The following is a 15,207-nucleotide window of genomic DNA, read 5'->3' on the forward strand; positions in this document are numbered from 1 at the left end:
CTCCACCATCGAATGTATGAATAAAATCAAATAATATGTAATAATAAAATTCAATTTACACTTTGACTACTCAGACGTTGGTTGAAGGAAGGCGTTGCTGAAGCAAATTAGTGAGGAAAGGGAAAATGGCGGACCTCGAAGACGTTACACTGGACGGGAGGCCGCTACAATCTCTACGGGTGGCGGATTTGAAAGCTGCTTTGGAGGAGCGGGGGCTTCCTAAAAGCGGACAGAAAAATGCTCTCATTAAGAGGCTCAAAGGGGTGAGTTTTGTTAAGAATTTGAGGTCGTTTGTAACCTGCAGTCGCTAAACCTCGGTGTTGCTAGAGACTGGCCGATGCTTGCCTTGCAGGCCGGAGTGCTTGCCTAGTTTAAAAAAATAAAATAAAAATAATTACTGTGTGCTGTTTACTTTCGGATAATGTTTTGTCGTCGTTGGACGCTTTGCTATGTTCTACCATTTGAAATGGCTTGTTTGTTGAATAAGTTGTTAACCAAAGTTTAAATGGACGTTTGTTGTTTATGCGAGACACGGCTGGTAGCTAACGTTAGCTGCTAGCTACTGGTAGTTTTGTCGTCTGCGGCTGCACGGTCCGCGCTTTGTTGGTGTGCACGAGTTGGGGGGAGGTTATACAACGTGGACGCGCCTGTAAAGTAGCTTGCTATCTACTGTACTTGAAGCTAGCAAGCTTTGGGAGGCGTAGTAAACAAAATAATAAATGAAGGAATTCATGGATTAATAAAAGTAATCTAAACGTTTTGGGGGCCCGGATCTTCGGGGAATTATTCCTTTGTATAATTAGAAGATGTAATGTTAGCAATCCAAGTGAATTGCAAGCAGCTTGAGATGCAAACAGCTAACGTTAGCTAGCAACCATTGTCGCTTTCAAGTGTAGTTTAATCAATCTAGCTAACTAGCTACCTCTCAGTTGAAAATACAATTATTTGTATTTAGTCGATATCGGACAGTATTTTTTTATTTTTTTAATTTCACCTTTATTTAACCAGGTAGGCAAGTTGAGAACAAGTTCTCATTTACAATTGAGACCTGGCCAAGATAAAGCACATACAACAACACAGAGTTACACATGGAGTAAAACAAACATACAGTCAATAATACAGTATAAACAAGTCTATATACGATGTGAGATAAGGAAGGTAAAGGCAAAAAAAGGGCCATGGTGGCAAAGTAAATACAATATAGCAAGTAAAACACTGGAATGGTAGATTTGCAGAGGAAGAATGTGCAAAGTAGAAATTCAAATAATGGGGTGCAAAGGAGCAAAATAAATACATAAAATAAAATAAATACAATAGGGAAAGAGGTAACGAGAGGTATATGCTTCTGCTACTACGAATATTTGATATTGAATTTGTTTTGTTAAAGCCCTCTTAGTGTGAATGTTTTCTAATGAGCCCATCATGTATCTAGCTTAAGATGATTATCAGATGCAACATACAACAATTAATAATTTATTGTGTGAAAGTCTGTTTACTGTTTTGTGTGTTGTGTGTGTGTGTGTGATCATGTATTATGTTTGTGACAGGCTCTCATGCTGGAGAACCTCCAGAGAACCTCACACCATCACATAGGACTGCAGCCAAACTCCCAGGTGAGTTACTGTATGAAGAAGTTGCATGAACCATAACAATTCAATCAGCTCCTTGTGTAGATATTTGTCAGTTTCTCTAATTACTTCTTCAATATGATGGAGATGGGCAAGGATTTTAAGTCTTATGGTCTGTCTGATTATTTCAGATTGGTGAAGAGATGAGCCAGAATAGCTTCATTAAGCAGTATCTGGCAAAACAGCAGGAGCTCTTGAGGCAGCGTCTTGAGAAAGAGGCCCGGGAAGCAGTCGAAGATGATGGTAAGTTGGCAGTTTACTTCCTTACGTTTACGTATTGGCTTGGGGTTTAAGCCTGGGTAGTTGACATGTCAGTTCTATGCCTGTACTGAGCGCGGTTCCTTTATAAATCAAATCAGGTCAGCTACTCATCTCCTGCTCAGGGTACTTTGTCTCATTACATTTCACTACTATGTTTTTCCAGATACAGACCAAGAGGACCACACACAGGGCAATAACAGCTCTGCCTGTGCTGTCCCAGACCAGGTTAGTTGCAGACTAATCGCTGTGTTCTTTCTGTTTTTAAGAATCTCCAGGGGCGTAATCATTTTCCCTTTTGCATTCCATTTTGTAACTAAAACAAGAGTGTCTAATTGGCAAATTCAGCTAGGTTCCTCCCTGTTTTCATTCTTTTTGCAAACAGAATCTGTGTAATGAATACACACCCCTGTTGTGCAACTTGCATGTTTGAGAGAAGCTTGCACGTCTGAGAATCTTTCATGATTAACACAATCTTGCATGCAGTTTAATGTATGCCTGAACAACTGCATGTATGGGAGGAACTGTGGTATAGTCCTGCAACAAACTCAATCTCATCTCCCTTTCTGTCCTCATCAGGATGACGTACCCGTGTTGGTTGACCAGCACAAGCCACTTGGCCCCTCCGAGGGAGAGGGACTAGCAGGCCCCGCAAGCGAGGGAGAGGGACACAGGGCCAAAGACGGCCATGTGTCTGGTCCACCTGCCTCTACCTCTCCTACCTCTGCCCCTACTGCCGTTGCTTCTCTGTCTGTGTGTGTAGCTGATGGTGAGCAGCGACCGGAGAGAGTCCCAACCTCTAGCCAAGTCCCAGCAGATAGCGATGATGACAGCGACGGAGGTGACGAGGATGGCGAGGATGAGGACTGGGATAGCGGTGCCAGGAGGAGGGATCTAGGAGAGCCACCAAGAGGCCAGCTAGCAAGAGAGAGGTCTGAAGGATCCCGCCAACCCCCACAGCACATCCCCCCCCTGTTGTCTCCGCAGCTTCGACAGCCTACCCCTCCCCCCTCCCCTCCCCCAGAGTTATCATTCCCACTGCCTGATACCCCTAAACAAAGCCCCCCTAGTCCAGGTGAGCTCCCGGCTAGGCAGCGTACTTCCAGTACCTCCAGCTCTGGCTCCTCTAGCAGTGGCAGTCGTAGTAGTAGTCCAGAACCACAAAGCAACGCAGAGCGCAAGCCTGGCCCACTGACCCTGCTGGCACGCAAGATGGCATCAGAAGGCGCCTTCTCTGGAGTTGGGTGGCATGGACGTGGGGAGGCAGAAAGGCAGGACAACAATGCTGCAACTGCAACAATATTTCCTGGTAGAGGTCCTCAAGAGGGCACAGTGTCTGCCATCACCCACACAGCCAATGCTGCAGCCAGTTTGCCCTTCACCAGTCTGGTTCCAGTTACCAACCAGGGTGTCATTGGAGGCCATCTATCCCACAGTCAAGTTCCTGTGAGTGTGCTTAGGCCCACTATAATGGATGAGAGAGATTCTGCATGGCAACAAGAAAACAAGGAAAGGGAGCTGCAGGCAGAGAGCGAAAGAGAAAAGGCCCTTGAGCAAGAGAGACTTAGAGCCGTGGAGCTGGAAAGACAGAGAATATTTGAGCAACAGCGTGCCATGGAGCAAGAGAGGGAAAGAGCTTTGGAGCGAGAGAGGGAGGAGAGGGAGAAAGCCTTGGAGGTAGAAAGGAAGGAGAGGGAAAGAGCTTTAGAGCGAGAGAGGGCACAAGCTCTTGAACAAGAGCGGGAGGAAAGAGAGAAAGCTTTGGCAGAAGAGAGAGAGAAGTCTGTGGCAAGAGAGAGGGCCCTTGAGCTTGAGAAAGCTGTGGAGTTAGAAAGGCAGAGAGCCATGGAACGAGAGCAAGCTTTGCAGCAAGAGAGAGAGGAGAGGGAAAGAGCTAAAGCTTTTGAGCGGGAGGAGAGGGAAAGGGCTCTTGAGCGGGAGCAAGTTCTTGAACAAGAAAAGGTGGAGACAGCGAGAGCGTTGGAGCAAGAAAGGGTGGAGATGGAGAAAGCCTTGGAGAGAGAGAGACAGGAAAGAGAGAGAGCCTTGGAGCGAGAACAGTTGGAGAGGGAGAGAGCCTTGGAGCGAGAACAGTTGGAGAGGGAGAAAGCATTGGAGACGGAGCGTCTAGAGAGGGAAAAGGCTTTGGAGCAAGAGCGAGTTGAGAAGGAGAAAGCTTTGGAGCTAGTTAGGCAGAAAGCTTTGAAGCGGGAACAGGAGGAGAGGCAGAAAGCGCTGGAGCTAGAGAGGCAGAAAGCGCTGGAGCTAGAGAGGCAGGAAGCGCTGGAGCTAGAGAGGCAGGAAGCGCTGGAGCTAGAGAGGCAGAAAGCGCTGGAGCTAGAGAGGCAGGAAGCGCTTGAGCTAGAGAGGCAGAAAGCGCTGGAGCTAGAGAGGCAGAAAGCGCTGGAGCTAGAGAGGCAGAAAGCGCTGGAGCTAGAGAGGCAGAAAGCGCTGGAGCTAGAGAGGCAGAAAGCGCTGGAGCTAGAGAGGCAGAAAGCGCTGGAGCTGGAGAGGCAGAAAGCGCTGGAGCTGGAGAGGCAGAAAGCGCTGGAGCTGGAGAGGCAGAAAGCGCTGGAGCTGGAGAGGCAGAAAGCGCTGGAGCTGGAGAGGCAGAAAGCGCTGGAGCTGGAGAGGCAGAAAGCGCTGGAGCTGGAGAGGCAGAAAGCGCTGGAGCTGGAGAGGCAGAAAGCGCTGGAGCTGGAGAGGCAGAAAGCGCTGGAGCTGGAGAGGCAGAAAGCGCTGGAGCTGGAGAGGCAGAAAGCGCTGGAGCTGGAGAGGCAGAAAGCGCTGGAGCTGGAGAGGCAGAAAGCGCTGGAGCTGGAGAGGCAGAAAGCGCTGGAGCTGGAGAGGCAGAAAGCGCTGGAGCTGGAGAGGCAGAAAGCGCTGGAGCTGGAGAGGCAGAAAGCGCTGGAGCTGGAGAGGCAGAAAGCGCTGGAGCTGGAGAGGCAGAAAGCGCTGGAGCTGGAGAGGCAGAAAGCGCTGGAGCTGGAGAGGCAGAAAGCGCTGGAGCTGGAGAGGCAGAAAGCGCTGGAGCTGGAGAGGCAGAAAGCGCTGGAGCTGGAGAGGCAGAAAGCGCTGGAGCTGGAGAGGCAGACAGCGCTGGAGCTGGAGAGGCAGACAGCGCTGGAGCTGGAGAGGCAGACAGCGCTGGAGCAGGAGAGGCAGACAGCGCTGGAGCTGGAGAGGCAGACAGCGCTGGAGCTGGAGAGGCAGACAGCGCTGGAGCTAGAGAGGCAGACAGCGCTGGAGCTAGAGAGGCAGACAGCGCTGGAGCTAGAGAGGCAGACAGCGCTGGTGCGGGAACAGGAGAGGGAGAAAGCGCTGGAGCTAGAGAGGCAGAAAGCATTAGAGCGGGAACTGGAGGAGAGGGAGAAAGATAGGGAGGAGAAGGCAAGGGCTTTGCACCAAGAAAGAATTGAAAGGGAGAAAGAAAGAGCCATGGAGAGGGGAAAAGCTTTGGAACGTGAGAGAGAGGAGAAGGAGAGGGCTTTAGAACAGAAGGCCCTGCAGAGAGAAAAAGAAGAGAGGGAGAGTGTTTTGGAACAAGATAAGGAAAGGGCTATGGTGGCTGAGAGGGAGAGTCATCTTCCTCCATGGAAACGTGGTCGTGAGATTGGTCTTACCCCCCTGCCCACTCCTCCCCTCTCCACAGGAGCAGGTAGAATGGCGGCAACAGAGGAGGGTGGGGAGCCCCACGTGCCATCCCTACCCCAAACAGCATCGAGAGACAACCAGCCAGTTGAATCTGGTAGGCCCCTGTCACCAACTATAGCAACGCCTCTGTCACCCCAGTCCTCCTTCAAGAAGTTCCGTTTCTTGAGAGACCCCCCAGTTCTGTCCCCATCTTGTTCTGCATCCCTGGTCATCAAGAGGCCCCGTACATTCTCTGACAGCCCCCATACTCAGGCCTCCGCTCTCCAGTCCCCAAGAAAACCTGGGGAACAAGAGCAGGAAAGTACTCTGCAGGGGTCCAAGCTTTCTTCTGGACAGGCAGCATCACAGATGCCTGCAAGACAGGGGTTCCTTGTTTCTGGACCAACTGCAGCAGACACGACAGGGCCAGAGACCCCAGTGATTGCCACACTAGGCAAGAGTCCTGAAGAAGAAAAGGCTAAGGAGCTCGTGTCAGAGGAGCATGTCCTAGCAGATAAGGAGACAAACAAACAGGAAGTGGGAGAGATAGCCAGAGGTGCTAAACGGGTGGATGCAGGAAACGTCCCCTCGGGTCCAGCAGAATCTGTGGTACCACCCTCACCCCCACCGGAAGAGGGCAATGTAGACCGGGGAAGGGAGAGAGGTCAAAAGAAACAAGAGAAGCAGGGAAGACGAGCTTCCTCATCTAGTGACTCCTCAGATTCTGACTCTGGGTCATCCTCCTCAAGCTCGTCTGGTTCATCTTCGTCCTCCCAGGGCAAAACTCGCACCACTCCCAGTGGTAGAAAGGTGAGTGGTCTATAGGTGTTCTTTCACTCAGTCAGTGGAATAACAATGATCAAACCCAAACAGCAAATGGGAAAGTAATGTTCATTAACCATGTAGTACTTGGATTTTCTTTTTAGGTTTCTCTTTTGGTTGTTTTTGGTTTTTATTCTGTCAGGGCCTAGGTTTGACAGGACCACCCAAGCAGTGACAATCACTGGAGATCTGAAGACGTTATTTCATTCATGTTTCAAGGGAACCTTGTCCAAATGTTCAAGAAGTTTACCAGAATGGTTTCTGATTTATGAATTACATGTTTTTCTGAAGTTGTGAAAGATGGAGGAAAAGTGATATTTCAGTGTGAATATACAGTACCGGTCAAAAGTTTGGGCACACCTACTCAAGAGTTTTCCCTTATTTTTCCTATTTTCTTTGTTGTGAAATAATATTGAAGACATCGAAACTATGAAATAACACATATGAAATCATGTAGTAACCCCCAAAAAGTTTTGCACATTTTTTGGGGACAAATTTCCACCGGTCTAAAGTCCATTGCTTGTGTTATTTGGCCCATGTAAGTCTCTTCTTCTTATTGGTGTTCTTTAGTAGTGGTTGCTTTGCAGCAATTCGACCATGAAGGCCCAATTCACACAGTCTCCTCTGAACAGTTGATGTGTCTTTTTACTTGAAGCATTTATTTTGGCTGCAATTTCTGAGGTGCAGTTAATTGTTGATTTCTGAGGCTGTTAACTCTAATGAACTTATCCTCTGCAGCAGAGGTAACTCTGGGTCTTCCTTTCCTGTGGCGGTCCTTATGAGAGCCAGTTTCATCATAGCGCCCGATGGTTTTTGCGACTGCACTTGAAGAAACTTTCAAAGATCTTGAAATGTTCCACATTGACTGATCTTATTTAAAAATATATATATATATATATATATATATATATTTCACCTTTATTTAACCAGGTAAGCTAGTTGAGAACAAGTTCTCATTTACAACTGCGACCTGACCAAGCATATGCATAGCAGTGTGAACAGACAGCAACATAGAGTTACACATGGAGTAAACATAACAAGTAATGATGGACTGTTGTTTCTCTTTGCATATTTTAACTGTCTTTTACCAAATAGGGTTATCTTCTGTATACCCCCCTACCTGGTCACAGCACAACTGATTGGCTCAAACACATTAAAGAAGAAAGAAATTCCACAAATTAACTTTTAACAAGGCACACTTGTTAATTGAAATGCATTCCAGGTGACTGACTACCTCATGAAGCTGGTTGAGAGAATGCAAAGGTTGTGCAAAGCTGTCAAGGCATTTCAGTATGCAAAGACTACACTGTTTCTCTTAAGATTAGTAACACTACACAGCAAATATATTTAAGGAACAAAAACAAATACATTTATTGGCATCAAATTAATAAAAAAATTGAAAGGTTGTAGTTATTAGGATAATATAAAGGATAGCAGGTGGCTACTTTGAAAAATCTCAAATATTTGAGTTTAACACTTTTTTGTTTACTACATGATGTTTTCAGTATTATTATGTAGAAAATAGTTCAAATCAAGAAAAACCCTTGAATGAGTAAGTGGGTCTAAACTTTTGACTGGTACTGTATGTTGTCATAAAGTACATGGTATAGCTTGGTATAGATTCTTCTTGCTGGAATCTCTTTAGATCTACTTCTATATCACACAATGGTGGTGATAAAAATTACGTGATTATTAAGTCTGTTTTCATGTACTGTCATTTTTACTTAATAGCCTAGTAGACAAGCAGAGACAACTTAAGGAGACAATGATGCCAAAACACAAACTCACAATGTTTATTGTAACCATATTAGAGGTCGACCAATTTATTATTTTTCAACGCCGATACCGATTATTGGAGGACAAAAAAAAGCAGATACCGATTAATCGTCCGGTTTTAAAACATATTTAAAATATAAAATATTTAAAAAATTATTTGTAATAATGACAATTACAACAATACTGAATGAACACTTATTTTAACTTTAATATAATACATCAATAAAATCAATTTAGCCTCAAATAAATAATGAATCATGTTCAATTTGGTTTAAATAATGCAAAAACAAAGTGTGGGAGAAGAAAGTAAAAGTGCAAAATGTAAAAAAGCTAACGTTTAAGTTCCTTGCTCAGAACATGAGAACATATGAAAGTTGGTGGTTCCTTTTAACATGAGACTTCAATATTCCAAGGTAAGAGGTTTTAGGTTGTAGTTAATATCGTATTTATAGGACTATTTCTCTCTATACCATTTGTATTTCATTTACCTTTGACTAGTGGATGTTCTTATAGGCACTATAGTATTGCCAGTGTAACAGTATAGCTTCCGTCCCCCTCCTCGCCCCTACCTGGGCTCAAACCAGGAACACATCGACAACAGCCACACTCGAAGCAGCGTTATCCATCGCTCCACTCCAAGTCTCGGAGCGAGTGACGTTTGAAACGCTATTAGCGCGCACCCCGCCATTAGGCTGATAGGCTTGAAGTCATAAACAGCGCTGTGCTTGCGAAGAGCTGCTGGCAAAATGCACTAAAGTGCTGTTCGAATGAATGCTTACGAGCCTACTGCTGCCTACCATCGCTCAGTCAGACTGCTCTATCAAATCATAGACTTAATTATAACATAATAACACACAGAAATACGAGCCTTTGGTCATTAATATGGTCGAATCCGGAAACTATCATTTCGAAAACAAAACGTTTATTATTTCAGTGAAATACGGAACTGTTCGGTATTTTATCTAACGGGTGGCATCCCTAAGTCTAAAATATTGCTGTTACATTGCACAACCTTCAATGTTATGTCATAATTGCGTAAAATTCTGGCAAAAATTCTGCCCAAGCTGTTGTGTATATACCCTGACTCTGCGTGCAATGAACGCAAGAGAAGTGACACAATTTCACCTGGTTAATATTGCCTGCTAACCTGGATTTATTTTAGCTAAATATGCAGGTTTAAAAATATATACTTCTGTGTATTGATTTTAAGAAAGGCATTGGCGTTTATGGTTAGGTACAGTCGTCCAACGATTGTGCTTTTGTTCGCAAATGTGCTTTTGTTAAATCATCCCCCAGCGTTGCATCGATTATATGCAACGCAGGACACGCTAGATAAAGTCGTAATATCATCAACCATGTGTAGTTATAACTAGTGATTATGATTGTTTTTTAATAAGATAAGTTTAATGCTAGCTAGCAACTTACCTTGGCTTCTACTGCATTCGCGTAACAGGCAGTCTCCTTGTGGAGTACAACGAGAGGCAGGTGGTTATAGGGTTGGACGAGTTAACTGTAAGGTTGCAAGATTGGTTCCCCGAGCTGACAAGGTGAAAATCTGTCGTTCTGCCCCTGAACAAGGCAGTTAACCCACCGTTCCTAGGCAGTCATTGAAAATAAGAATGTGTTCTTAACTGACTTGCCTAGTTAAATAAAGGTGTAAAAAAAATCTGCAAAATCGGCGCTCAAATACCAATTTCCGATTGTTATGAAAACTTGAAACCGGCCCTAAATAATCGGCCATTCCGATTAATCGGTTGACCTCTAAACCATATGTTGGTTAAATAAGGGATGTATGCTTAGAACTGTGACTTGACCTGCTCAAATGTATGATATTCTCTATCCTTTAGCCTGAGAAACCTCAGACAAAAACCATATCCCAGGATAAAGAGACAGTTAGTCAACTTGAGGAGTCAAAGGAGTCCCCAAAAGCACCCCAGCGCAAAAATCGAGTACCTGGGGTGAAGGACATGACCATCGATGGAGCCAGACACGGCAAGGTCAGCTGAGATTTAAACTGTAGTCTCTTTATTCTTTACAAATCTCTACATCTCTTTATTCTTTCCCCTTGTTTTTACAAAATTGTTCTTCCCCTCTCTAACACTACCCCCCTTTGATGACCATCAGAAATCGTTTGTTGGAATACCTGCTGGACAAGACAATGAGCAGAAGGACAGCGAGGGAGAGGAGGAAATAACAGACACTACAAGGTCTGTTTACAAAATTGCTGCAAAAGACACACACATATACTGAACAAAAATATAAACGCAACAATTTCAACGATTTTACTGAGTTACAGTTCTTATAGTCAATTGAAGTAAATTTATTAGTCCCTAATCTATGGATTTCACACAACTGGGCAGAGTTGCAGCCATTGGTGAGGTGCAGCCAACCCACCCACTGGTGAGCCAGGCCCAGCCAATCAGAATGAGTTTTTCCCTACAAAAGGGCTTTATTACTGACTGAAATAATCCTCAGTTTCATCAGCTGTCCGGGTGGTTGGTATCAGACGATCCCGCAGGTGAAGAAGTCTGATGTGGAGGTCCTGGGCTGGCATGGTTACACGTGGTCTGCGGTTGTGAGGCCGGTTGGACGTACTGCCAATTTCTCTTATGGTAGAGAAATTAACATTACATTCTCTGACAACAGCTCTGGTGGACATTCCTGCAGTCAGCATGCCAGTTGCACGCTCCCTCAAAACTTGAGACATCTGTGGCATTGTGTTGTGTGACAAAGCTACACATTTTAGTGACCTTTTATTGTCCACAGCACCAGGTGCACCTGTGTAAGGATCATGCTGTTTAATCAGCTTCTTGATATGTCAGGTACACAGCTACACCTGTCAGGTGGATGGATTATCAGCATACCACCCTGAATAGCACTGCTGGCTTGCTTCTGATGCTAAGCAGGGTTGGTCCTGTTCAGTTCCTGGATGGGAGACCAGATGCTGTTGGAAGTGGTGTTGGAGGGCCAGTAGGAGGCACTCTTTCCTCTGGTCTAAAAAAAGATATCCCAATGTCCCAGGGCAGTGATTGGGGACACTGTGTAGGGTGCTGTCTTTCGGATGGGACGTTAAACGAGTGTCCTGACTCTCTGAGGTCACTAAAGATCCCATGGCACTTATCGTAAGAGTAGGGGTGTTAACCCCGGTATCCTGGCTAAATACCCAATCTGGCCCTCAAACCATCATGGTCACCTAATAATCCCCAGTTTACAATTGGCTCATTATTCCCCCTCCTCTCCCCTGTAACTATTCCCCAGGTCGTTGCTGCAAATGAGAACGTGTTCTCAGTCAACTTACCTGGTAAAATAACGGATAAATAAAAAATAGAAATCTTGGCAAAGGATAAATGCTCACTAACAGGGAGGTTAACAAATGTGTGTACAACATTTTAGAGATAACATTTTATTTTGTTTTTGGAAAATGTCTGGGAACTTTTATTTCAGCTCATGAAACATGGGACTAACACTTTCCATGTTGCGTTTATATGTACAGTGGGGCAAAAAAGTATTTAGTCAGCCACCAATTGTGCAATTTCACCACTTAAAAAGATGCGGCCTGTAATTTTCATCATAGGTACACTTCAACTATGACAGACAAAATCAGAATTTTTTTTCCAGAAAATCACATTGTGGGATGTTTAATGAATTTATTTGCAAATTATGGTGGAAAATAAGTATTTGGTCACCTACAAACAAGCAAGATTTCTGGCTCTCACAGACCTGTAACTTCTTCTTTAAGAGGCTCCTCTGTCCTCCACTCGACCTGTATTAATGGCACCTGTTTGAACTTGTTATCAGTATAAAAGACACCTGTCCATAACCGCAAACAGTCACACTCCAAACTCCACTATGGCCAAGACCAAAGAGCTGTCAAAGGACACCAGAAACAAAATTGTAGACCTGCACCAGGCTGGGAAGACTGAATCTGCAATAGGTAAGCAGCTTGGTTTGAAGAAATCAACTGTGGGAGCAATTATTAGGAAATGGAAGACATACAAGACCACTGATAATCTCCCTCGATCTGGGGCTCCACGCAAGATCTCACCCCATGGGGTCAAAAATGATCACAAGAACGGTGAGAAAAAATCCCAGAACCACACGGGGGGACCTAGTGAATGACCTGCAGAGAGCTGGGACCAAAGTAGCAAAGCCTACCATCAGTAACACACTACGCCACCAGGGACTCAAATCCTGCAGTGCCAGACGTGTCCCCCTGCTTAAGCCAGTACGGGGCCAGGCCCATTTGAAGTTTGCTAGAGAGCATTTGCATGATCCAGAGGAAGATTGGGAGAATGTCATATGGTCAGATGAAACCAAAATATAACTTTTTGGTAAAAACTCAACTCGTTGTGTTTGGAGGACAAAGAATGCTGAGTTGCATCCAAAGAACACCATACCTACTGTGAAGCGTGGGGGTGGAAACATGCTTTGGGGCTGTTTTTCTGCAAAGGGACCAGGACGACTGATCCGTGTAAAGGAAAGAATGAATGGGGCCATGTATCGTGAGATTTTGAGTGAAAACCTCCTTCCATCAGCAAGGGCATTGAAGATGAAACGTGGCTGGGTCTTTCAGCATGACAATGATCCCAAACACACCGCCCGGGCAACGAAGGAGTGGCTTCGTAAGAAGCATTTCAGGTCCTGGAGTGGCCTAGCCAGTCTCCAGATCTCAACCCCATAGAAAATCTTTGGAGGGAGTTGAAAGTCTGTGTTGCCCAGCAACAACCCCAAAACATCACTGCTCTAGAGGAGATCTGCATGGAGGAATGGGCCAAAATACCAGCAACAGTGTGTGAAAACCTTGTGAAAACATTTGACCTCTGCCAACAAAGGGTATATAACAAAGTATTTGATATTGACCAAATACTTATTTTCCACCATAATTTGCAAATAACTTCATAAAAAATCCTACAATGTGATTTTCTGGATTTTTTTTTCTCATTTTGTCTGTCATAGTTGAAGTGTACCTATGATGAAAATTACAGGCCTCTCTCATCTTTTTAAGTGGGATAACTTGCACAATTGGTGGCTGACTAAATACTTTTTTGCCCCACTGGATATAAACATTCGTAAAAATCCAAATACCTTCACAGATCTTCATTGTAAAGGGTTTAAACACTGTTTCCCATGCTTGTTCAATGAACCATAAACAATTAATGAACATGCACCTGTGGAACGGTCGTTAAGACACTAACGGCTTACAGACGGTAGGCAATTAAGGTCACAGTTATGAAAACTTAGGACACTAAAGAGGCTTTTCTATTGACTCTGAAATACACCAAAAGAAAGATGCCCAGGGTCCCTGCTCATCTGCGTGAACGTGCCTTAGGCATGCTGCAAGGAGGCATGAGGACTGCAGATGTGGCCAGGGCAATAAATTGCAATGTCTGTACTGTGAGACGCCAAAAACAGCGCTATGGGAGACAGGACGGACAGCTGATAGCTCTCGCAGTGGCAGACCACGTGTAACAACACCTGCACAGGATCGGTACAGCCGAATATCACACCTGCTGGACAGGTACAGGATGGCAACAACAACTGCACCAGGAACGCACAGTCTTTCCATCAGTGCTCAGACTGTCTGCAATAGGCTGAGAGAGGCTGGACTGAGGGCTTGTAGGCCTGTTGTAAGGCAGGTCCTCATCAGACATCCCCGGCAACAATGTCGCCAATGGACACAAACCCACCGTCGCTGGACCAGACAGGACTGGCAAAAAGTGATCTTCACTGACGAGTCATAGTTTGTCTCACCAGGGCTGATGGTCGGAGTTGCATTTATCGTCGAAGGAATGAGCATTACACCGAGGCCTGGATCGATTTGGAGGTGGAGGGTCCGTCATGGTCTGGGGTGGTGTGTCACAGCATCATCGGACTGAGCTTGTTGTCATTGCAGGCAATCTCAACGCTGTGCATTACAGGGAAGACATCCTCCTCCCTCATGTGGCACCCTTCTTCCAGGCTCATCCTGACATGACCCTCCAGCATGACAATGCCACCAAGCACAAAACGATCAGTATGGCTGATTTCCTGCAAGACAGGAATGTCAGTGTTCTGCCATGACCGGCGAAGAGCCTGGATCTCAATCCCTTTGAGCACGTCTGGGACCTGTTGGACCGGAGGGCTAGGGTCACCCCCCCCCCCCCTCCCCGCCAGAAATGTCTGGGAACTTGCAGGTGCCTTGGTGGAGGAGTGCGGTAACATCTCACAGCAAGAAGTTCTCAAGTATGAGGAGATGCGATGCAGTACTTAGTATCTGGTGTGGCCACCAGCTGTATTGACTGTTACTTTTGATTTAGATTATTCCATTTGTTAGTCACATGTCTGTGGAACGTGTCCAGTTTGTCTGTTGTTGAATCTTATGTTCATACAAATATTTACACATGTTAAGTTTGCTGAAAATCAACTCAGTTGACAGTGAGAGGACAGTTATTTTTTTGTTGAGTTTATATTATATATATACACACACACACACACACACACATACACACATACATACATACATACATACAGTGCCTTGCGAAAGTATTCGGCCCCCTTGAACTTTGCGACCTTTTGCCACATTTCAGGCTTCAAACATAAAGATATAAAACTGTATTTTTTTGTGAAGAATCAACAACAAGTGGGACACAATCATGAAGTGAAACGACATTTATTGGATATTTCAAACTTTTTTAACAAATCAAAAACTGAAAAATTGGGCGTGCAAAATTATTCAGCCCCTTTACTTTCAGTGCAGCAAACTCTCTCCAGAAGTTTAGTGAGGATCTCTGAATGATCCAATGTTGACCTAAATGACTAATGATGATAAATACAATCCACCTGTGTGTAATCAAGTCTCCGTATAAATGCACCTGCACTGTGATAGTCTCAGAGGTCCGTTAAAAGCGCAGAGAGCATCATGAAGAACAAGGAACACACCAGGCAGGTCCGAGATACTGTTGTGAAGAAGTTTAAAGCCGGATTTGGATACAAAAAGATTTCCCAAGCTTTAAACATCCCAAGGAGCACTGTGCAAGCGATAATATTGAAATGGAAGGAGTATCAGACCACTGCAAATCTACCAAGACCTGGCCGTCCCCCTAAACTTTCA

At 45.1% G+C, this 15,207-nt stretch overlaps 1 protein-coding gene across 2 annotated transcripts in view; it reads left to right on the plus strand.

Moving 5' to 3' along the window:
- Positions 1 to 92: 92 nt before the first annotated feature.
- The window catches only part of acin1a (apoptotic chromatin condensation inducer 1a), a 46,240-nt gene continuing 31,125 nt past the window's right edge, over positions 93 to 15,207 (plus strand). For both annotated transcript variants that reach the window (XR_005040185.1, XM_036965962.1), the window contains exons 1-7: positions 93 to 263; positions 1,548 to 1,613; positions 1,760 to 1,871; positions 2,053 to 2,114; positions 2,466 to 6,329; positions 9,965 to 10,114; positions 10,242 to 10,324. Coding sequence is in view for 1 of the 2 variants with exons in the window: in XM_036965962.1 (XP_036821857.1) it covers positions 126 to 263; positions 1,548 to 1,613; positions 1,760 to 1,871; positions 2,053 to 2,114; positions 2,466 to 6,329; positions 9,965 to 10,114; positions 10,242 to 10,324 (4,475 nt within the window). In the remaining variant the exon portion in view is untranslated. The remainder of the gene's footprint in view (positions 264 to 1,547; positions 1,614 to 1,759; positions 1,872 to 2,052; positions 2,115 to 2,465; positions 6,330 to 9,964; positions 10,115 to 10,241; positions 10,325 to 15,207) is intronic.

This window comes from Oncorhynchus mykiss, chromosome 28 (genome assembly GCF_013265735.2).
Source record: "Oncorhynchus mykiss isolate Arlee chromosome 28, USDA_OmykA_1.1, whole genome shotgun sequence".
NCBI classification, from domain to species: Eukaryota; Metazoa; Chordata; class Actinopteri; order Salmoniformes; family Salmonidae; genus Oncorhynchus; species Oncorhynchus mykiss.